Source organism: Rana temporaria, chromosome 1 (assembly GCF_905171775.1).
Source record: "Rana temporaria chromosome 1, aRanTem1.1, whole genome shotgun sequence".
Classification (NCBI taxonomy): domain Eukaryota; kingdom Metazoa; phylum Chordata; class Amphibia; order Anura; family Ranidae; genus Rana; species Rana temporaria.
Window position 1 is genome coordinate 630886169 of NC_053489.1, and position 23028 is coordinate 630909196.

Genomic DNA, 23028 nt, shown 5'->3' on the forward strand with positions numbered 1-23028 from the left:
CAGAGAAAGGGAACATCTCCCCAATAGAGACAGTGGCAGCAAAAAAAACTGATTTTAGGACTAACCATTACCCCCTCTGCTAAAAGAAGGTGTTTTTTTGTTGCAGTCTTTCCATTGGAGATATTTACTTTCACTTCTTATACCCCAAATCACGTGAATACCAAGTGAAAGACAGCAATCTTCCAAACATACACAAAGGCTGCAATAAAAATGAGAAGCGAGTTTCAACAGTTAAAATAGAAGTGTATGCAAAATATACTTTTTTTATTTTAGATAGAGTAAGGGAGGGTTAAAACTCCCTATTGGTTAATTTTTTGCCATCTGTGCCCCATTGCATAGATTTACCATAAATTCCTGTCCCATTGCCAAGACGTGTGAAGAAATCCCTGCAAATTAAGGGAATCTCTTGGGGACCCTCAGGCCACCAAAACTAGTGTCCCCAAAAGAAGATTTCCCCCTTGCTTTTCTGGGGACAACCCAAAATTGTGGATTTTATTTTTATTTTCACTTTTTAATGCTAATTGTAAACAGGACAAATAGACAAGGTGAATCTCCCCAATGGTGGCCTTCAGGGCTTGCACACTGGAGAGACAGCAGCGGCTGTTTCAGGTTGGTTTGCAGGCGCTATTTTTAGCGTTATAGCGCCTGCAAAGCGACCCAGTGTGAAAGGGGTCTAAAGAACAAGTTTTGCCTTTAGTTATACTTTAACCACTTGCCGCCCATGCTATAGCCAAAAGACAGCTACAGCGCAAGGCTAAATTGCCGGGAGGGCATCCACAGACGTCCTCCCATTTTTGCGTTTCCCAGGCGGCGCGCTCTATGATCATCAAGTCCGTGAGACTCGGCTGATCATAGATTGGGTAAAGGAACAATCAAAGTAGGCCCTTTACTACGTGATCAGCTGTCAGCCAAAGACAGCTGATCACGGAAATAGACAGATGCCGGTTATCGTTTTTTTCCCCCTTTGTTGAAGGAAAAATAAGCTGTGGCTTTTGTTAGAGGGACATGGGTCCCCTTAGCGCCAAAATGTGCCACATATCAGTGCCCATCAGTCTCCACCAGTACCGCCTACCAGTGACCATAAGTGCCGCCCTAACAGTGCCCATCGGTTACCCCACAAATAGTGTCCATCAGTGCCTCCTCCTAATCACTGCCCACCAGTGCCACCTCATCAGTGCACATCAGTGAAAGAGGAAAATTAACTGTTTGCAAAATGTTATAATAAAATATAAAAACGTTTTTTTTATTTTTACTTATTTTTCTGTCTTTTTTTTGTTTGTTTGGCAAAAAAAAAAAAAACCAGTGGTGATCACATACCCAAAACAAAGCTCTAGTTGTTGTGAAAAATTTCATATGGGTACAGTGGTAGCATGACCACGCAATTGTCATTCAAAGCGTGAGAGTGCTAAAGGCTGGGAAAATGGCTTGGGCTAGGAGTGGGGTATAAGTAGGCCCAAGTAAGCAAGTGGGCTAAATGCTGGGATTTTTAGAGCATAGGACAGTACTTCCTGTTTATAGGATAGTACTTCCTGTTTACTCTGTCACCAATGAAGCCTAGATGATCAGTAATCGATTGATATATGCAGCGACAATTTCAGCCACAATTGATTTTAGCATTTAAGATTATGTAAGGCAAGACCATGAGAAAATCCTTAGAGAATGGTACAAAAAGACATAGCATTATATTGTTGAGCGTACTAGGCCAGGTACAATATTGATTTATAAAGCCAACGTGTAGTTGTCCTTTTTGATAAACCTGTCCTCTACTCCATCTGAAACTAAAAGTGCCACACTAGGACCATACCAAACTGCACAGGCATGGGTGTCCACAGAACTATTTTCAGGGGGGGGCATCATTTTAAGGTTACCCATGCTCCGCCCCCTTTTGACTATGTCATGAAGGGGAGGGTGTAACAGGAGGTCCGTGGGACCCAGAAGCTCTTACAACGATTGAGCCAGGAAATAAGGGACATATGTTGGATTGTTTTAACATGGGTCTGTAATTCATAATATATTCAAGAATGTCTGGAAGAACTATTTACAGGTTGTTGATTCTGAACCCAATGTGGGAACATAGACTGTTAAAGCGGAGGTTCACCCTAAAAACAAGTATATACCATTCAATCCAGCATACTGCCGACATGAACAGTATGCTGTTTTTTTTTCGGTTTACATACCGTAGTATAGTTATTTTCGGAAAATGGCGACGCGCATTATGCGCCGGAGGGAAGCTTTTGTCATACGTCAATCACTTAGTCTCTGAATAGGAACGCCCACTCCCACGGGATTCACTACCCGGAAGCCGGGGGGGAAAATACCTATACTACGGTATGTCTTCTTTCCTGTGCCGGATGCTGGTACATGGAGAACGTTCCAGCACCCGGCACCCGCTGACACTCTGCGTGCTGCGCTCGAGTAATTAGGGTGTGCGTGCCTGGGAACAACCCATGCGCACGCCTATGGTGGACAGCTTACTGATCCCCGATTCCAGGGGGGGGAGCGCTTGCCCCCCTTTGCCCCTACCTGCGGACACCCATGTGCACAGGCTGTCTGCTATTACCACCCTATTCCAGGAAAGCCACTTCAGTGCTGCATCAGAGACATCTTGATTTGGGTTTCAAGCCCTTGCCACCAGTCATGCTCCTGTACAATGGGACTCTTATTTGTCAGAGGGCTGGCGGTGTCCAGTGCTTAGACCACAACCATAGGTATTTGAGTTTCCATATAAAAGTGAGGACTATCCCAGACAGGGGCCAAAGCGGCTTTTCTGAAGTGGAGAGCCAACAGACAGTATATGCTACCTCTTCTATAGCAGCATCTAAGCTGACCAGTTTGGAGGCAGCTTTCTGGCAACAATGGTATTTCATAGAGTCCCAGGAAATGTTTGCAGGGTACTAGAATAATGAGATCGCCACTCCGATTAATTTTAAATTGTTTTCTTTGATGTTGTTTTAAACACCCTGCGATACCTGCATACCATCCAATACCCCACAATAAAAACAATGAGGAAGAACTAATTAATGAGACACACAATTCCTCTCTGTTCCCAATAATATGGCAGGTTGTGCACTCATGAATACTGGTCTGTGTTAAACATTTGCTTCCTGAAAAGACAACGGTCACTACAGTGTTTATCATGCAGGCGATCACTTTCAGTGTGTAGAAGACATACCTTTGTAGAGGTTGTGTATATGCTCTGTGTGGTTTGAAGAATAACTCCAGCCAGGAACACTAAGGATCTGAAGGTGAATGTTGGGTGGTAATACAATGGGGACGGATGGCGTTTTTTCAGTTGCTGATGTTCCTGAATGACAATAATGAATATTAGAAAAAAAATATGCAATTAACATACCACTGTATTACTAAAAATGATTCTCTATATTGGTGGGACTCCAACAAAATTTAAATTAGTAGAATGTAAGGATATGTGCTAACAGAGTTAAACAAATATTTTTGTGTTTTTGGCTGGAGTAGAGCAGGATTAAATCCTTGGGGATATCATCTCTACCTTTGGCCTACCACGACAGCCAGGGTTCTGCTGGCAGCTCAATTCCCTTGTTTTCTTCTCTGGAGTGCATTCCCTATACACTATGGGCCAGATTCACAAATGAGATACGCAGGCGTTTCTCCTGATACGCCGTCGTATCTCCGTTTCTATCTATGTGACTGATTCATAGAATCAGTTACACATAGATATCCCTAAGATCCGACAGGTGTAATTGTTTTACACTGTCGGATCTTAGGATGCAGTTCCGCAGCCGCCGCTGGGGGGAGTTTGCGTCGTAAACCAGCGTTGGGTATGCAAATGAGGAGTTACGGCGGATCGACGACAGATTTTTGCGTTTGCTACGTCGCCGCTAGTCTAGTTTCCCGTCGCAAAGTTAGTTGTTTTTTTTGGTGCCCTAACTTTAGTCAGCAAGCGTATTGCTGTCTAAAGTATGGCCGTCGTTCCCGTGTCGAAATTCAAAATTTAACGTCGTTTGCGTAAGCCGTCCGGGAATACGGAAGTACGCTACGCGCGTCGCAGTTCAAAGAAATGACGTCACGGCGGGAGTTAAGAAACGGAGCATGCGCAGTAGGCCGGAGGCCGCCGGCTTAGTTTTCATCGCAAGTGCTTGGTGAATCAGGCACTTGCGATGAAAAATTGCGGCGGTGTAACATATCTAGGATACGTTACGCCGCCGCGATTCTACGTGAATCTGACCCTATAAGTTTACTACAGGCCAGCATCACTGTAATGCCACGTACAGACGATCGGAAATTCCGACAACAAAACCATGGATTTTTTTACAGAATGTTGGCTCAAACTTGTCTTGCAGACACACGGTCGCAGAAATGTTGTCGGAAATTCCGATCACCAAGAACACGGTCACGTACAAAACGTACAACGGCACTATTAAAGGGAAGTTCAATACCACTCATGTTAGTAGAAGTTTGGTGAGAGACGATTCGTGCTTTTCAGCCTCGTGCTTTTCAGTCCATTACAGCATGACGAATGTGCTATCTCCATTACGAACGCTAGTTTTACCAGAACTAGCGCATCCTTCTCGTACTTGATCCAGAGCATGCATGGAATTTTGTGCGGCGGAATTGTGCACACATAATCAGAATTTACGGGAACGGATTTTGTTGTCAGAAAATTTGAGAACCAGCTTTCAAATTTTTGTTGTCGGAAATTTCGACAGCAAATGTCCAATGGTGCCTTCACAAAAGCTCCCATCGAACAACAGTAAATAAGCTTTGAAGACTCGAACTCTGCTACACTTCAAACCCAAAAAAATAAAAATTCCTTATACCACACTGCACAGGCATGGGCGTCCACAGAACTATTTTCAGGGGGGGGGGGGCATCATTTTAAGGTTACCCATGCTCCGCCCCCTTTTGACAATGCCATGAAGGGGAGGGGCCTAGCCATTCCTCTTCTCTTTTATCTTTGGCATTAATAATCAATTGATTAATCACACCTATCCTCTCCTTAACTCATCTGTTAAAATAATTTATTAAAAGGAAATGTGTAATGGTTCTGTACAATTTTTGTGGTTAAGATGAAGTGCTTTTTTTTTTTTTTTTTTTTAACTGACCCCGTTACTGATTTAAAAATAAGAAAAAGACTCTGAGAAAAGAAAAGTAGCACCACCTGTTCAGATAACAATGCCTCCAATGTTTTCTATTCTGCAGAGCTAAAGCAGAATCTTCATAAATCTGACACTTCTAGGTCTGTTGGATGTCTGGGCACCTCGCTGTTCACTGTGGTTCTACCAGCCATCTTGTACTTCACCTACTGTGTCCCTTTGACCCCCTAGTATTGCATAAATGGATCTACTGCCCTCTAGTTGTTCTCTCCACTGGGATGCAGTATGCTGTTATAGCTGTAGGGTGAAAAAATTGTTTGCAGAATGGGACGCAAGCATCCAAAAGATCCAGAAGTGTAAAATGTTGAAGATTGCGCTGGCAACAGTAGTCCTAGAAAAAAGTGAAGCTCAAGGCATGGAAGGCAGGTCAGGCAAATATTATATGGATCAGTGCTTTTGTTTGCTTCAGAACTTATCTCTTTATATAAGTCTAATGCCCCGTACACACGATCGGATTTTCCGCCAGCAAAAGTCCAATGTGAGCTTTTCGTCGGAAATTCCGACCGTGTGTATGCTCCATCGGACTTTTGCTAGCGGAATTTCCGCCAGTAAAATGTTGAGAGTAGGTTCTCAATTTTTCCGACAGGAAAGAATTCCGATCGGAAATTCCAATAGTCTGTAGCAATTCCGAAGCGCAAAATTCTGACGCATGCTCGGAAACAATTCGACATATGCTCGGAAGCATCAAACTTAATTTTCACGGCTCGTCGTAGTGTTGTACGTCACCGTGTTCTTGACGGTCGAAAGTTCAGAGAACTTTTGTGTGACCGTGTGTGTGCAAGCCAAGCTTGAGTGGAATTCCGTCTGAAAAACCATCCAAGGTTTTCCCGACGGAAAATTCGATCGTGTGTACGGGACATAAGGGAATGCAAAACGGCTTAAAGCAGGTGAGATGCACATATAAAAAAAAGCTAAAATGATTTCAGAAGTGTTTTCAACTCATGTCAAAAAGATGCTTGGCCATTGAAGCTTGTTGGCCATGGCGCTAAAATAAATGCTGCATTTTTATAGAATTGGAAGCTTATTTTCACATTTAGCACTGCCTTGTTTGCTCCTTTGTTCTAAAAAGACTGATGTTCACGGGACTTAATAGCTCAAGCTGAAATTTACACACAAATCAGACCAGTGATACACCCTTCCCATCCACAGATTTTCATGAATTTTGCTCTAGAAGTCAAGATGAATTTTTTTCATTTTGGATAAAACAGGTAATGACCTGCCATTTTTTGCCATATGTGTTCCATTGTGGGGGAATTTCCTTTTTTTCCTGGTCTTAAAACACAAGAATTGCAAAAAGCTCTCTAGAGCAGGGATATGCAATTAGTGGACCTCCAGCTGTTGCAAAACTAGTCCCATCATGCCTCTGCCTCTGGGTGTGGCTGTCAGAGTCTTGCTATGCCTCATGGGACTTGTAGTTCTGCAATAGCTGGAGGTCCACTAAATTGTATATCCCTGCATTATTGTAAATCCACTCTAGAGAGTGTCTGTCACAGGAACAAGCGTCTCAACTGGAAGATTTACCCTGAACTCTTGTTTTGGCAAGAACCTAAAGGGAATTATTCTTGCATGGCTGGCATCAATATTTAAAGCGGGGGTTCCGCGGGAATACGTGTTTTTTTTTTATCTGTTATTCTCCCGCTGTTACATTAGCAAACAGTGTACTCACCAGTTCTATTTTTTCAGCCGCCAGCATTGTCATTTCCCCTAAAAAAATTTTTTATAAAAATCCTAGATGGACGTTTCCATCTTGTTTTTGGGCACTGTGAAGCCCACCAGGAGAATCTTCCGGGATGCGGTGAATGCCGATGTCCCAGCATTCACCGCTCTATCCCGCGCCTGCGCAGTGTTGACGGCGAGCCGCGCCGCCAACACTGCACAGTTACAATCACAACGGCGGCCGGTGACTTGTCGTTTTGGTTCCACTAACGAGCTGGTTCCTCTAATCGCCACTCGCAGGAGACAACGCGCGCTCTCTCAGGGAAAATGATATACACCGCCCATTCCCCGCGGGGAGAGATTGATTGACAAGGTACTCAACGCTCAGTAACAAAGGTAAGGAAACGTCAAAAAAAATAAAAATAATGCAGTGTGCGGGTTGTTCCATTAAGACAAAGATGTAAAATAGGGTGAACCACCGATTTAAGCACACCAGGGTTTATTTACTAAAGCCAGAGAGTGCAAAATCAGTCTCACTTCTGCATAGAAACCAATCAGCTTCCAGGTTTTATTGCCAAAGCTTCATAGAACAAGCTAAATTTATAAGCTTATAAATTGCTCTGCAGGAAGCGAGAATGGTTTTGCACTCTCCAGCTTTAGTAAATAAAGCCCACTGTGACACATGGTAAAAATCATATTTGCTCATTAGTACGTTACAGTGACTGTACTTTACAGTTCCTCTCTCTCAGTGTGGGAGGATTATGGCTCTTCCTTTTTTTGGCCGATACACTGAAATGATCACATTACCAATATTGGTATAATAGTAAGAATTTACCTTTAAATGGAATAAACATGACCAGTGGCCTATGTTCTAGAGACAGCCCCATTCTCTGGTACAAAGAACTGGTTACGGTCTTGGATCCCATCATAAGCCAGAGAGTTGGTCTAACTACAGAAGTGTCATTTAAAGTCAGATTGTAATTCAAATCCCACTCCAAGTTATTCCATAGTCTTCTATGCAGCATTATCTAGAGAAGGAAGTAAATGTCCAACAAATAAATCGGCTCAGTTTTCAGCACATAGTAGATCTCTGAATTTGGACTTATTCCACATATTTTTTAAAAGGTAATGATACCTCCACTTGGCCATTGTCCAGACTGGAGGCTCCATGTGACCGCTCAGCCATAATGACTAGTCGTGTGTTCTCATCTTCTATATAAGCTGTACGAACCATGGGGTAATAATTCTATGAGAGAGAAGATTTGTTAGTCCAAAGCAGTTTTTCTTAAACTTTGGGGGACTCTTGAAATGATGTTCAGATCTCAGGGAACTTCTGCTAAAATCATTATAGCTCGTTACATAAGCCAAACCAAGTTGATGGTCAGTAAGAGGACTCCTTACACTGGTGGTCAGTGGAAAGACACCACAGACCTTTAATATGATTAAAACCAGAAGTGGTTACTAATCTGAGAAAAGAGAGGAAAGGCTGCATTAGTCCAATATCACTAGCTTGCCGAGTGGCATTGGTGCTAGAATTACGCGGGTACCTTTGGAATATCAATCCACAACAGCTCACTGTTAAAAGGCACCGCTAACAACTTTTGGACCTCTGCATAAGGGTAGCATCTTGGCATGGGACGAAGATGACAGCAGTGGTCACTGTAGTACCATCTTCCACAGTGATCCCACAGGTATAAAATGTTGAAACTTGCAGTGGTCTAACCTTGACCAGTGTAATTATGTAATAAAATCCATACCTGGAATTCAGACTTAAAGCGGTGTTCCGCCCAAAAAAAAAAAAAGTAAAACCAGCAGCTACACATACTGCAGCTGCCAGCTTTTAGTAAATGGACACTTACATGTCCTAGAGTCCAGCAATGTCGGCACCTGCAGCTGATGATTCCATCAGCTGGTGGGTGCTGCCGCCGCCATTGCGGGTAAGGGTGTCTGGCAGTGTAGCCTTTCGGCTTCACGCTGGGAACCGTACTGCGCATGCGCAAGGCCCGCTCCTTTGTCCTACTGGCCCGGCGGCAGGGGGAGGAGGAGGGAGTCCTGCACGACGTAACAGGCCGCGGCCAGGTATCCTGTCCCCGCTCCCCCCGAAAGATGCCAATTGCGGCACCGGAGGACGGGAGTAATCCGATGAGCGGAAGTTCTACTTTTGGGAGGAACTCCGCTTTAATCCTCGCACATGATACAATTGTTGGCAAACCGAGCGTCTGATTTTTGTCAAACGGGCGTGTGCCAGGATTTTGTCTTGCATACCAACGTTACATAATTGTCGTGCCACAAATAAAAATGTAGAGATGTACAACAAGGAATTTCAGCTCTTGAGCGCCACCTATAGGGTCCCTTCTGCTAATTTCGTGTTTATTGAGCATTGATTCCGAGAATGCGTGTTTGTACTTTCGACGGACTTGTGTACTGACCATACGAAAATCAGATGTCAAACCGTTGTCTGACGAAAATTTACTAGCCTGTCATCCAACATTTGTTGGCTGAAAGTTGGACAACAATTATCAAAAGGAGCGTACTAACGATCAGATTTTTGGACAACAGTCTGTCAACAGACAATCCCCTGCCAACAATCGTATCGTGTGTATGAGGCTTTAGGCTTAGCTTAACCCTCCTGGCGGTATCCCCGAGCGTGACTCGGGGTTGATTTTTTTCTACCAAAATCGGTAACCCCGAGTCACGCTCGGGGTAGATATGCAGAGCCTGCAGCGCGCGCTGGCTTACCTTCTCCTGGATCCAGCGATGTCACCGCGCTGTGTGAGCGAGCGGGACCTCGCTCGATTCACACAGCGTCCTCCTGTGCCGCCGATCTCCGTTCCCTGCGACGTTGCGACGCACGGGAGCGGAGATCGGCGCCAAATTCAAAAAAGTAAACAAACACTATACATACAGTATACTGTAATCTTAGAGATTACAGTACTGTATGTCAAAAAAACACACCCCCCCTTGTCCCTAGTGGTCTGCCCAGTGCCCTACATGTCATTTTATATAATAAAAACCTTTCTTTCTCCCTGTAAACGGTAGATTGTCCATAGCAACCAAAAGTGTCTTTTTATGTCAAAAATGGTTTTAGATCAGCTAGAAAACAGCGATAATAAATTATAATCACTTGCAGAATTGTGCGATAGCGATTTGCGGGGAAATTCGTCATAAAAAAAAAAAAATAATGACGGCGACAATTCTGCAACTGAGCAAATTTCAGTGATTTTGAGTTGATTACATTATTGAATAATTTTTATTTTAATTATATTATTACTTGCTATAATTATTTATAATTATTTATTATATTATAATTTAAAATTTTGTTTTTAAAAAAATGTCATACCCGGGATGCCTATTAGATTCTTGTTTGGTCAGATTTAAGTGAGTTATTCCTAAAAATTACAGGCCTACAGTATAAAACGCCAAATTTCCTTGCAAATAATGGTACCGCTTTCAGCATGTTTTTTCAGAAAGAATCATACCGCCAGGGAGGTTAAAGCACCACTGGAAGTATTATGGTCTGTTTCAACCCCTGTAGCTGTCATTTCTCTGCTCGAAAGCACAAGGTGAAAACTATAAATGAAGGTATGCAAAATAAAAAAGAAATTCCAATACTGATAACTTTGATACTATTATATGTATTATCTGCATACAGTTATCGAATGCAATATATTGGTGATGGTTATCCCGTAATTGCTAAGGTTATGGGTAGGGTTAGTTTGTGTGTTGGGGTCTCAATATCTCTTAGGAATAGGTGATTTTTACAGGCGTTGATAATTACAGTGAAAGACACACATTTTTTCAGCATCTGAGATCCTGCACATAGATATCTTGTAAAGTAATAAAATGGCCCCGGAATTCCAAGGTTTTGTACTCTTCTCCGATAGGCATGCAATCATAATTATAGTAAACAAGGCTGACAAACTATACGCTTTTCTTATCTGCATACCCTGGCCACTGTGTTGTTGTCGTAGGTTTTGAAATCCCTTATTTGCATTTGGTATGCGTTGTTATCAGTAAAGATCCTCTTGTTGGTCCGCAGATTGGTTCGTGTTCTGATTACTGCTTCCCGGTTAATTTCCAAAGGCCCAACTCTGTACTGCTGTTCAATAGTCCGGCACAGCAGAGACTTATCATAACCATCAGGGGTGTTGTAGAGTCTGGAGATGATTCTATAGCTGTAGCTTTCTGCACGTGCATCACTGAAAGGGGAAAAAAACAGAACACCCGTCAAGGGACTGTATAGAGGGAAACCTGTGCTGTACGTGGCACATTGCTGCAATGATATGATTACAGGTGTAGCATAATATCTTACTCCATCTCCACAAAAGGGCACCGATGTTCAAGCGTCTCCTTATTTTGACTTATGAATATAAAAAGAAGATAAAAAAAAGAAACCACACAAACAACTCCTAAAGTCTGTTTATTAAAGGGATTGTAAAGGTAAAAAAAAAAAAAAATCCTAAATACCTTCCTTTACCTTAGTGCAGTCCTCCTTCACTTACCTCATCCTTCAATTTTGCTTTTAAATGTCCTTATTTCTTCTGAGAAATCTTCACTTCCTGTTTTTCGGTCTGTAACTCCACACAGTAATGCAAGGCTTTCTCCCTGGTGTGGAGAAAGCCTCTTGAGGGGGCGAGCAGGAGTGTCAGGACACTCTCTACTTTGCAGATAGAGAAAGGAGCTGTGTGTTAGTGGGTGTCCTGACACTCCTGCTCGCCCCCTCCCCCCTCAAGAGGCTTTCTCCACACCAGGGCGAAAGCCTTGCATTACTGTGTGGAGTTACAGACAGAAGAACAGGAAGTGAAGATTTCTCAGAAGAAATAAGGACATTTAAAGGCAAAATGGAAGGATGAGGTAAGTGAAGGAGGACTGCACTAAGGTAAAGGAAGCTATTTAGGGAATTTTTTTTTTTACCTTTACAACCCCTTCAAAATAGGCCATAGGAGGGAGAACAATAGGAACAAAAAAGAGATGCTGTCCAAGTAACCAAATCGGATTCTTTAAAATGACAGTGCAGAATACTCCCTGGAATCCCACTTTTTCAAAATACAATAAATTACTATAAAATGTATTAAGATTGTGTCTAGAAAAAAAATATTTTCATCAAATGTTGAACAAAATATTTTTTAAATGTAATTACCGTATTTATCGGCGTATAACACGCACAGGCGCCAATAAATACAGTATTTGTTGAAATCAGACTACCAAAAGGACACCTCAAAACAACTTTCTAGTAGCACTAGTACTGCAGGAGCCTCCAGTAGGCCATGCTGGTATAAGTGAAGTGGAAAGGCCCCCACTTTTTTCTTTTTTTGTAAATTCTTTATTTTAAACTCACAAAGCAGTTATAGATAGTCAATAGTTGTCTGTCACAATACATTCCATAATAAAAATAAGAAAAATGTATTTGACTTTTAGGTAGACTAGTTGTATCAACTGCTCTGATTTTTTTTAAATTTATAAAAAAAAGGACGACACAGATATAGCAGATCGGCAGCAGGACAACTGATATTTGTGAATATCTGCCCTACAGATCGAGAACCAACACATTGAAATGTATGGGTTGTAAATGGCAACTAGTCAAATTCTTTTCATTTCAAGGAGGAGACATAGAAGATGTATTTTCTGAAGATTGTGGGGCAGATCCACATACCTACGCTGCGTCCGGCGCAGATGTATGATACGCTACGCCGCTGTAACTTACTTCGCAAATCTTTGAATCCTGAAAGAATTTGCGCCGTAAGTTACGGCGGCGTAGTGTATCTCTCGCGGCGTAAGGGCGCGGAATTCAAATGCGGCGAGTAGGGGGCGTGTTTCATTTAAATGAAGCGCGTCCCCACGCCGAACGAACTGCGCATGCCCCATCCGTCAAAACTCCCAGGCTGCATTGCTCCAAATGACGTCGCAAGGACGTCATTGTTTTCGTCGTGAACGTAAATGGCGTCCAGCCCCATTCACGGACGACTTACGCAAACGACGTAAAATTTTCAAAATTATACGCGGGAACGACGGCCATACTTAACATTGAGTACGCCACCAGATAGCAGCTTTAACTATACGCCGGAAAAAGCTAAACGAAAACGACGTAAAAGAATGCGACGGCCACTCGTACGTTCGTGGATCATCGGAAAAAGCTAATTTGCATACTCAACACGGATTACGACGTGAACGCCACCCAGCGGCCGCCGGAAAATTGCATCTTAGATCCGACGGCGTACTAAGGCGTACGCCTGTCGGATCTAAACACAGATGCCGTCGTATCTTGTTTGGTGGATACCAAAACAAAGATACGACGTGCAAAATTTGAAATTACGCGGCGTATCAACAGATACGCCGGCGTAATTTCTTTGAGGATCTGCCCCTGTATTTGTACATGACAAATACTTATTATACTGACTGAACTGCAACTCAACTTATAACATGTGTTTTTCCTGGATTTTTGGTTAATATTATGTCTCTATCATTTAAAAATAAAAACAAAAAAAAACGTAATTTCTGTGTAAGTGGGCAAACTTACAAAATCTGCAGGAGATCAAATATCTATATTCCCCACTGTATACTTTGTAAAGTGTAGTATATTACACTGGTTTCATATTTTATATATCATAAAACAATCAAACTCTTCTAGCTATTGAAACAGAATTGTATATATAATTTTACATACCTGTAAAAAACCTGTCTGATTTCAGTCACCAGTTTGCCTGTGATAATTTCCAGTCCTACCGATTTTGACACTGGAAGGGCTGATCCATTTGGAGTGAACATGTAGTTGTCAGATATAGGCCCGGCACCACTGTCTCCATTGGGATGGTACTCGAGAAACTCTTGGGTCATTTGCATTGTGTAATTCCTCTCTCTGCAAATGTAACACAGATATTTTAAAACTTTATTTTTTGGGGGGGATTATATTCAACATACTCATTGCTTTTTTGTAAACACATTGGTAGGCTTTCACTCACAACATATTATACACACTAAGACCTGAAGATACCCTCATCAAACCTCAATCAATAGGTTATAACACTACCAAGGGAAAGCAAGAGAACCATTAACGGCTTCCGGACGGTCCACCGCACATATACTGCGGCACGGCGGCCCCGGCTGCGCGAAACAACGTACCTGTACAATGTTAGCTTCTCCCAAGTCTGGGACGCACGCATGTGCCACCGGCAATCCGCTCCTGCTGCGATTGAACACAGCGGGAGCCAATCAGTGGGTTCAACAGACCGCTGGGAACCCGGCGATCGTTCGCAGAGAGGCAGAACAACAGTCTGCCTATGTAAACAAGGCAGACCGCCATTCTACCAGAGAGGAAAATGGAGATCTTGTGTTTCTGCTAAGCAGAAACACGGATCTCTGTTTTTCTCTAGTAACAGCATTCCCCTCACAGTTAAAAAACACCCCAGAGGAGCACACTTAACCCTTTGATCACCCCTGATGTTAACCCCTTCCCTGCCAGTGTCATTTATACAGTGACAGTGCTTTTTTGTTAGCACTGATCACTGTACTGGTGTCACTGGTCCCCAAAAAGTTTTACTTAGTGTCAGATTTGCTGATCGCCCCCATTACTGGTAAAAAAATAAATAAATAATGTCCATAAATCTATCCCATAGTTTGTAGACGTGATAACTTTTGCGCAAACCAATCAATATACGCTTATTGGGATTTTTTTACCAAAAACATGTAGCAGAATATATATTGACCTAAACTGATAAAGAAATTAGATTTCTTTTTACCATTTTTTTTATTGGATATGTTTTATAGCAGAAAGTTAGGCCCCTTTCACACTGTGTAATCTTCCGGGGCTAAAGTGGTTAAAGCAGAACTAAAGTCCATCTTCATTGGTCGGTGTGGAATGATGTCACTCCTGTGCATGCGCAGGAGTGCAGCCCTCACGGCACTTGATACTTGCCTGTGCATTCTAAAGCTGCTTTTACAGGCATTTGAGCTTTTTTTACAGTTTAAATTTTTTGTGCTATTTTGCACTTTTTATTGGGCAACATTGAGCATAAGCTTTTTTATTTTTTTACAAACCCTCCCTTCAGCTAATTTTTCCTTCTTTTTTTGTGCGTTTTCAAGCTTTTCACATGTTTTTGGGCACTTTTCACATGTTTTTTGGCTAACGGAGGGGGAATTTCCAGGCAGGAAAAGCGCTAAAAAAAACTGGCAAGTATTTTTTTTTTTTTTAGAGAGAAGACATTGCATGTGCATTGCATGGATTTTTAATCCAAGAAGTTAGTACCACTGTAAGTATAGCTAAAAGCAAAATGTTTCCAACAGTATGTGGTTTTCACTCCACAAAACCCATTAGCTCCAAAATAAAATGTTAAAATAAAAACAGGAAACGAAATTTTTAACTACTTTCAAATGATATTTGTCAAGCCTTTGAATGTGCAGAGAATGCTCCTTCCTACAAATGCTTGTTTTTAAAATCTACTAGTGTATAGTCAGCTTTAGAACTTTGTTTCCTCCATTCCCTGTCATTTATACAAACTTTCATATTCTTCCTCTTCGTTAATTCTCATGCCAGCTCAAATACAGTAGCGGCTGTTTTTTTTTGGGGGGGGGGAAAGGCAGCAAACAATGCATCCACAACCAACCCCGTTGGGTCACCCGCACCCCACCCCCCCATGGGTCGGTCGGCCATGCACTTACCCCCTCTATGGTGCGGGCAGCGCTTCCCTCCAGGTGGCAGCTTCTCCTGCCTCTCCTCACGGCAGCCATGCGTCTCCTCCCTCCTCCTAGGCCAATAGGATCGCTTCTCCTTTCGGTCAATAAGGAAATGGGTCTCAAGACCCGTTTTCTGATTGGCCTGGAGGAGAATCAGTGTGACCATAGCGAATATTCATTCGCTATGGTCACACAACTGGGTAGGCTCAGGGCGCAGTGCCCTGCGCCCATCCTTTATTGAAGCCTATTAGAGCCTTTTGCTCTAATCGCATGCTAAAAAAAAAATATTGGAATCCATGCATCCGGCACACCGCATGTAGATAAGGGGGCCAGACGCATGGATAGGAGGGCGGCGTCCCAGCATCCTGCATTACGGGCTGCCACTGCTCACATACACTCTATTTCAGATCACTAGAGCAAAAGTCAACCTGTGCACATTGGCCTGCTCCATGGCCCAACAAATGGCCCACTTCTCAGCCCACCACATATCATAGAAAATATTGAACATAGCACAAAGGGTCTCTGGATCTGGAAATTAAACAAACCACCTTTGATAGCAGAGTTCTTTCCTGGTCATTTTTTTTTTTTTTAATAATTGAGGCTCGTGTTTCAGCACTTTCAGTAACGTTGTATATCTCATACAATGTGAAAAACGCAAAAAGAACGTCTTCGTTTTTATAAAGAATTTTCTCATACCCCATTTTCTCTGTGCCATGTTACATTATAATTCATTACTGATCTTCACTTAGAAATACTGTAAAATACACTTTGCCCCCTCTTCTGTGCTCTATGCAGGCAGAGTAACGCTTCACAGGCACCATCACACAGATTTATATTGAGAACGTGAGGGGGCATGCCTGACCGGGGGACACGTGGTCAATTTGCTGTATTGGACCACAGAATTTCATTAAAAAGGAACTGCAGTCTGCTCACATACATTCTAATAAAAATATATTTGCCATTCTGAAGCTTCCCTCCAACCACTTTGCATATTATTTTTTATATACTGTGATTTTGCACTTGCACTTGCCAAATATGCTGCAGAAATCTCCCTCCACTGAGTCTGGCTGCAACCATTTTAACTGTGGGCAGCTGAGGCTGCTGCCTGTTCACTTCCTGGATTTACACAGAGGCCCACCTCCAGCCCTGCAGCTCTCATTGGCCCTCTTTTGACTCATCCCCCCAACCTTCCTGGCAAACTCTCACCAGAGTGAGAGAGCTGTGCATGATGTCATAAGCCTATGCTTTTTACCAGGCAAGAAACAGGAAGTGGGCTTTATAAGGTATTTACTGGCAGAAAAAAAATGGTTTTACTATCCAACGTTAAAACAACAAGGGCAGAAGATTTAATTGACGGGAAGTTGAAAAAATGACTGAAGGTCCGCTTTAAGTACACCATGCAATGGCTAAAACAGGAGAGTAGAAATGTAGGACCACTGACTGAATATTTATTTTTTCCAAGTGAGCATTAATGAACCATTCTCTCACATTTTTAGCCCCTTTTCTGGTTCAGTTTAGAATTTTGGGCCTTTTTCACTTTTCTACTCATGGATTGGCATTCTAATTTTCAATTTTTTTGTTCTACCTCTTGCTGATGAAGAGAATGAAAAATGAGCAGCAATTACAAAGATAAAGCTTTCTCTGCACCAACAAAAAAAAAAAAAACACAACCGCCTTTTGAGTCAAAATTTGCAGATCATCCATTTACTGACATACCATACATTCATAAACGAGGCCCCTGAAAGCAATGAAGTGTGGTTTAATAACAGGTTACCTGACTGACCAGTACCTTCCAGTGCAGACAGGGTATGGCTGGTCTGATGGCAGTCAGGAAGTATATTAGATTGCTTGGTTCACATTAGCGTGCTGCTGTCGAAGTAAATGGGTATGCAAGTACATCTCGTTTTCTCAAGAAAATACCACAAAAAATAAAAAAAAATGAAAGGGATATCACACCTCTCAGTTCTCACCAATAAGCAAAAAAGATAAATCTAAAATTGGAACTACAGCTATAAGAAAGTATTGAATTTATTCTTACAGTAGCCCATAAAAATAAAAAAAAGAAGAAATGAAAGCTATATTGACCATTAGTGAAAACCATGTACTCCCTATGTGACGGATTATAAAAGTTGTTAAAGCGGAAGGCCAACTGGAAAAAATGTAAAAGTCAACAGCTACAAACACTGAAGCGGCTGACTTTTAATAAGCACACTTACCTGTCCAGGCTTCCCGCGATGTCGGCCGCCTGAGGCTGATCTGTCTATCTGATCGGGTCCCAAAACACCGCCATTCGAAGTAAGGGAAACAAGCAGTGGAGCCTTGCGGCTTCACTGCCGTTTCATACTGAGCATGCGCGAGTCACGCGGCGCTTTGTGAATGACCGGCTGTCTTCTGGAACACACACAGGTCCCAGAAGACAGCGCGCCCAAATTTCCCAAAAGACAACGGGAGGAGGAGAAGAATGAAGACTACCGCGGAATAGGAAGTGGCAGATTAGGACGATCTTCCTAGCAACAGCCATTTCTGGTAAATATTAAAAAAAAAAAATGTTTTTCTTTTTTTTTTCACATTTTTTGGAGCCTTTTTGTCTTTTTTTTTTTTTTAGGGTGGACCTCCGCTTTAAGTAGATAGGATACCTTAAGCTGGGTCACATGATTCCTCCAAGTTGCAAATTTACAAAAATACAAAAGAACAACCATGTAAAAAAAAAAAAAAAAAAAGACATGTTAAATGCTTTAAAGCAAAACTAAACCCTCCTATTCTTCTCAGCCAAGCACGCTGCCATCTTAGCAGCATCTGTTTGATATGCAAATGCCAAGGTGGTGAACATGTGATCAGTTATGACACCAGCCATTTGATAGTTTGGTTAAAAACACAAGCAAATGTGACAGTTAGCAATCCCGGAATGCCGGGTATTTAACTATTTTTTAAAACTGTTAAACAGATGGATTTAGTTAAAATTGAATTTAAATGTTCTTCAAAGCATAGTTCCACTTTTGCAGTCAAATTTTGGAAAACCCCACTATATGTGTTCCCATTCATGTAGCATGCCATTTTTTTTATATGTTTTACCTTTTAGATCAGTGATCAAAAAATGGCAGACCGCGGACTGGACCCAGACCGAGCGACGCTCTTCAGTCATTGGTTGCTAGGACTGCTGGCATTCTTGCAACCAATGACGTCTAGTGTGTGCCCCCACCCCCTGCATCAAGCTTCTCCGCCCAGCTCCTGCCCCTGCAACTTGCTTATTCTTCAACTCCTGCCTGCCTGACTACAGGGATATATCCATCAGGTACACTGTTCACTTTGATGGGCTCTACGAGAGAATTTGGGCAAAACTGATCTAGAAGTGTACTCTAATGGGGACACCTGATGTAAGGGGGCACTCTGATGGGGACACCTCATGTAAGGGGGCACTCTGATGGGGAAACCTGATGTAAGGGGGCACTCTGATGGGGAAACCTGATGTAAGGGGGCACTCTGATGGGGAAACCTGATGTAAGGGGGCACTCTGATGGGGAAACCTGATGTAAGGGGGCACTCTGATGGGGAAACCTGATGTAAGGGGGCACTCTGATGGGGAAACCTGATGTAAGGGGGCACTCTGATGGGGACACCTGATGTAAGGGGGCACTCTGATGGGGAAACCTGATGTAAGGGGGCACTCTGATGGGGAAACCTGATGTAAGGGGGCACTCTGATGGGGAAACCTGATGTAAGGGGGCACTCTGATGGGGAAACCTGATGTAAGGGGGCACTCTGATGGGGAAACCTGATGTAAGGGGGCACTCTGATGGGGAAACCTGATGTAAGGGGGCACTCTGATGGGGAAACCTGATGTAAGGGGGCACTCTAATGGGGACACCTGATGTAAGGGGGCACTCTAATGGGGACACCTGATGTAAGGGGGCACTCTAATGGGGACACCTGATGTAAGGGGGCACTCTGATGGGGACACCTGATGTAAGGGGGCACTCTGATGAGGGGACGTGATGTAAAGTGGGCACTCTGATGGGGGAACCTGGTATATTTTTGATAAGACATACAGTGACTATAATATTTTTTTGAGTCATAACACAACCTTGAGATTCGAACCTCGGCTGGAAGAAAATGTTAGCGATCGAACCTCTTTGATCTTTAATTTCCCTGTTTTAGATGTTTCTCAGGACAAAATGTCATGGCTTACTGCAAGGCTCTAGGAACAATGTTAAAGTGAGCCTGTCCCAAAGCTGTCCTCATTAGCATACAATGCAAGAACCCCGCCCCTAAACCCATAGTTAGGACAGACAGTGTTAAAATCTAGTTACAATTGATAATGGAGATGCGGACAGGGTAATTATGACTAACACAGCTGCCCAGGCCCTTCATAAACAAAAGGGAACTATACAGGATTTTTCCTTGCTAAAGCGTCCAGAGCAGAGCATCTTAACCACTCGCTGACGCTTTGCACAATGGTATACGTCGGCAGAATGGCACGGCTGCGCAAAGCAACGTACCTGTACCTCGCCTTTAAATCGTGACATAGTGGGCGCCCACGGGTCCCGCAGACTCGATGTCTGCCGGGTGCCCGCGATCATGTCACAGAGCGGCAGAACGGGGAGATGCCTATGTAAACAAGACATTTACCTGTTTTCCTAGTGACAGGAGAGTGATCTACTGCTCCCCGTCATCAGGAGCAGTGATCTCTGTCATGCTGTAGTAGGCCCATCTCCCCCACAGTTAGAATCACTCTCTAGGATACTCTTAACTCCTTGATCACCCCCTAGTGTTTAACCCCTTCCCTGCCAGTATCATTTACACAGTAATCGCTGTATAAATGACAATGGTCTCAAAATAGTGTCAAAAGTGTCCGATGTATCCGACATAATCTCGCAGTCACGATAAAAAAAAAAATTGCAGATTGCCACCATTACTAATAAAAAAAAACAATAATAATAAAAAATGCCATAAAACTATCCCCTATTTTGTAGACACTATGGGCCAGATCCTCAAAAGAGATACGCCGACTTAACTCGAGATTTCTAAATTTACACTGCGCGTATCTTTGCGCCTGATCCTCAAAACGAGAAGCGCCTGAAATTCCGGCTTTTCCGTCCTACCTAAAATAATTACACCGGCGCATTCTCGGGCGCAAATTACGCTAGGCACGCCGCTTTTTTTGATAGGCAAAGATGCAAATGAGGGAGATAGGGCGATCCACAGAATTAAGTGTGTGCGCCGTAGATTACGCCCTGTGCGCACCTGTTAGTTTCCCGGAGGGAATTTACACTTTATAAAAGCAGCCCTAATTTTACACATGCAAATGTCTGCTGAAGCAACACCATTCAGGAAGAGCTCAGCACACACACACTTTCAGGACTACAATCTGTCTGCCAACATGCCAGGGCCATCCATGATCCTAGCTGCATTAGTGTCTTTAGAGGCGCAAAGAAGGTGGAGGGAACGGAGGAGGAGGGCACAGGAGAGGGTATACCGCCCACGCCAAGATGTGTTTGGCATGCCTGCTTCTGAGGTATTCCGCAACTTCAGATTCAACCGTGAAGCCATCCTGGAATTAACCACAATCCTTCAGGATGATCTCACCAGCCCAACACAACGCTCCCATGCACTGCAGCCACTCATCAAAGTACTGGCAACACTGCATTTTCTTGCCACTGGCTCTTTCCAACGCACAAGTGGAGGTGTGGCTGGGATGGCACAATCCTCCATGAGCAGGTGTGTGCACCAAGTAGTCCCTGCAATCCTGCGGCGCATGGGCAATCAATTTCAAAAACCCACCCAGGAGGACCAGCGATTGAAAACCATGACAGACTTCTATCACATTGCCAGATTCCCACGCACCATCGGGGCCATTGATTGTACCCATGTGGCACTACAACCCCCCCATGATACTGAGCACATGTTCCGAAATCGTAAAGGCTGGCATTCCATAAATGTGCAGGTGATCGTAGATGCCCATGGCCTCATCTGGCACGTCTGTGCTAAATTTCCGGGATCCTGCCATGACAGTTATATTTTCCGGCAGACCCAGATCTCCAGAGATTTGGAACAGAACATGTATGGAGACAGCTGGCTGATTGGTGAGTGACATGTGTGTCAGGTATGTCCCCCCCATGATGCTGACATCACAAGGGGCACATGCATGACTAATATCCTCCTGTCTTTTCCCTTACAGGTGACTCTGGATATGCCCTGGGACCTCACATGATGACCCCATTCAGGAACCCCCAAACCCCAGGAGAGCAACGCTACAACCAGGCGCACATACGTACCCGGGGAGTGGTTGAACGTACATTTGGGCTTATGAAGTCCCGCTTCAGATGCCTGGATAAGTCTGGGGGTACACTGCTGTATTCCCCAGACTTTGTGTGCCAGAACCTGGGATTGCACTTCTCCCTGGTCCTGGGGATCCCTACTCCACCAAAACTGAGGGTGACACCCTTAATTTATCAGGAATGCCACCCCCCCACATTCACACATCATTCACACACATAAATCAAATCATAAGTACAGAAGACCAAATTAAATAATAAAAAAAAAAAAAAATACCATAAACAACAAAACAAAAGTATCCCTGCTAATTAATTAGCGGCGGCGATTGCTACGCCTTGGCTGGGCAGGGGCACGGCCACGCCGTCGCGGAGGATGTCCATTGGGGGGGGTGAGCTGGGGAAGGAGGAGCCTCCTGGGGGGGGTGAGCTGGGGAAGGAGGAGCCTCCTGGGGGGGGTGAGCTGGGGAAGGAGGAGCCTCCTGGGGGGGGGTGAGCTGGGGAAGGAGGAGCCGTCCCTGCTGGCCTGCCCTTCATGGCCCCTGCAATTCTAGTGAGACAGGCAGTGAGGGCAGCCGCATTGGCCTGGCCAGACCTAGTATTGTCCTGCACAGCCTGGGTCAGGGCACTCAGCTCATGGGCCACGCGTGTTGTGGCGGTCTGTAGGTCGTTCAAGCATGTAATGACCGCCGTTGAGTTGGTGGCCACATCACCGAGTGCCTCCATCATTTCACCCTGGCTGTGCTCCATCTGGGTAAGTTTTTGTAGCATTTTCCCTAGAGTGCGGGTCTGCCGGGCATTGTCCTTCACCACACTGGCCGACAGACGCTCGCCCACAGCCACGGTCTCCTGGGTCGGCCTCCTGGCTGCCGCTGAGTCTTGCGGGCCTGGAGGAGGGGAGAGAGTGACCCTTGTGACTGGAGGCCTGTTGGGGGAGAAGTGGGAGGAGCTACCCCTGATGGTGGCCTGACTGGTGCCAGCCTCAGGGGTAGCCTCAGGGGAAGACTCCAAGGTCATCATATCAGTGGCCAGGAGGACTTCCCGGCCAATCTGCATATTTTCGTCCTCCTCCCCCTCATCCTCCTCCCCCTCATCCTCCTCCCCCTCAACCTCCTCCCCCTCAACCTCCTCCCCCTCAACCTCCTCATGAGGGGAGGTTTGGCCAATCCCCTCCCCTGGGGAATCCTGCCCTTCTTGGGACTCATCATCAGCCTGTCTTGGGGGTGGTGCAGCAGCCTGGCCCGATGGGCCTGCAACCTCCTGGCCTGCAACCTCCTGGCCATCTGTGGAGGACACAAAAC

The 23028-nt window shown here is 44.1% G+C and overlaps 1 protein-coding gene across 1 annotated transcript in view; it reads right to left on the reverse strand.

Annotated features, from left to right (window-relative positions):
- Positions 1–23028, reverse strand: part of MAN2B2 (mannosidase alpha class 2B member 2) — an 87073-nt gene that overhangs the window by 19341 nt on the left and 44704 nt on the right. The window contains 5 exon segments of the mRNA XM_040335403.1: positions 3173–3304; positions 7624–7816; positions 7924–8034; positions 10735–10987; positions 13453–13644. Coding sequence (XP_040191337.1) covers positions 3173–3304; positions 7624–7816; positions 7924–8034; positions 10735–10987; positions 13453–13644 — 881 coding nt within the window.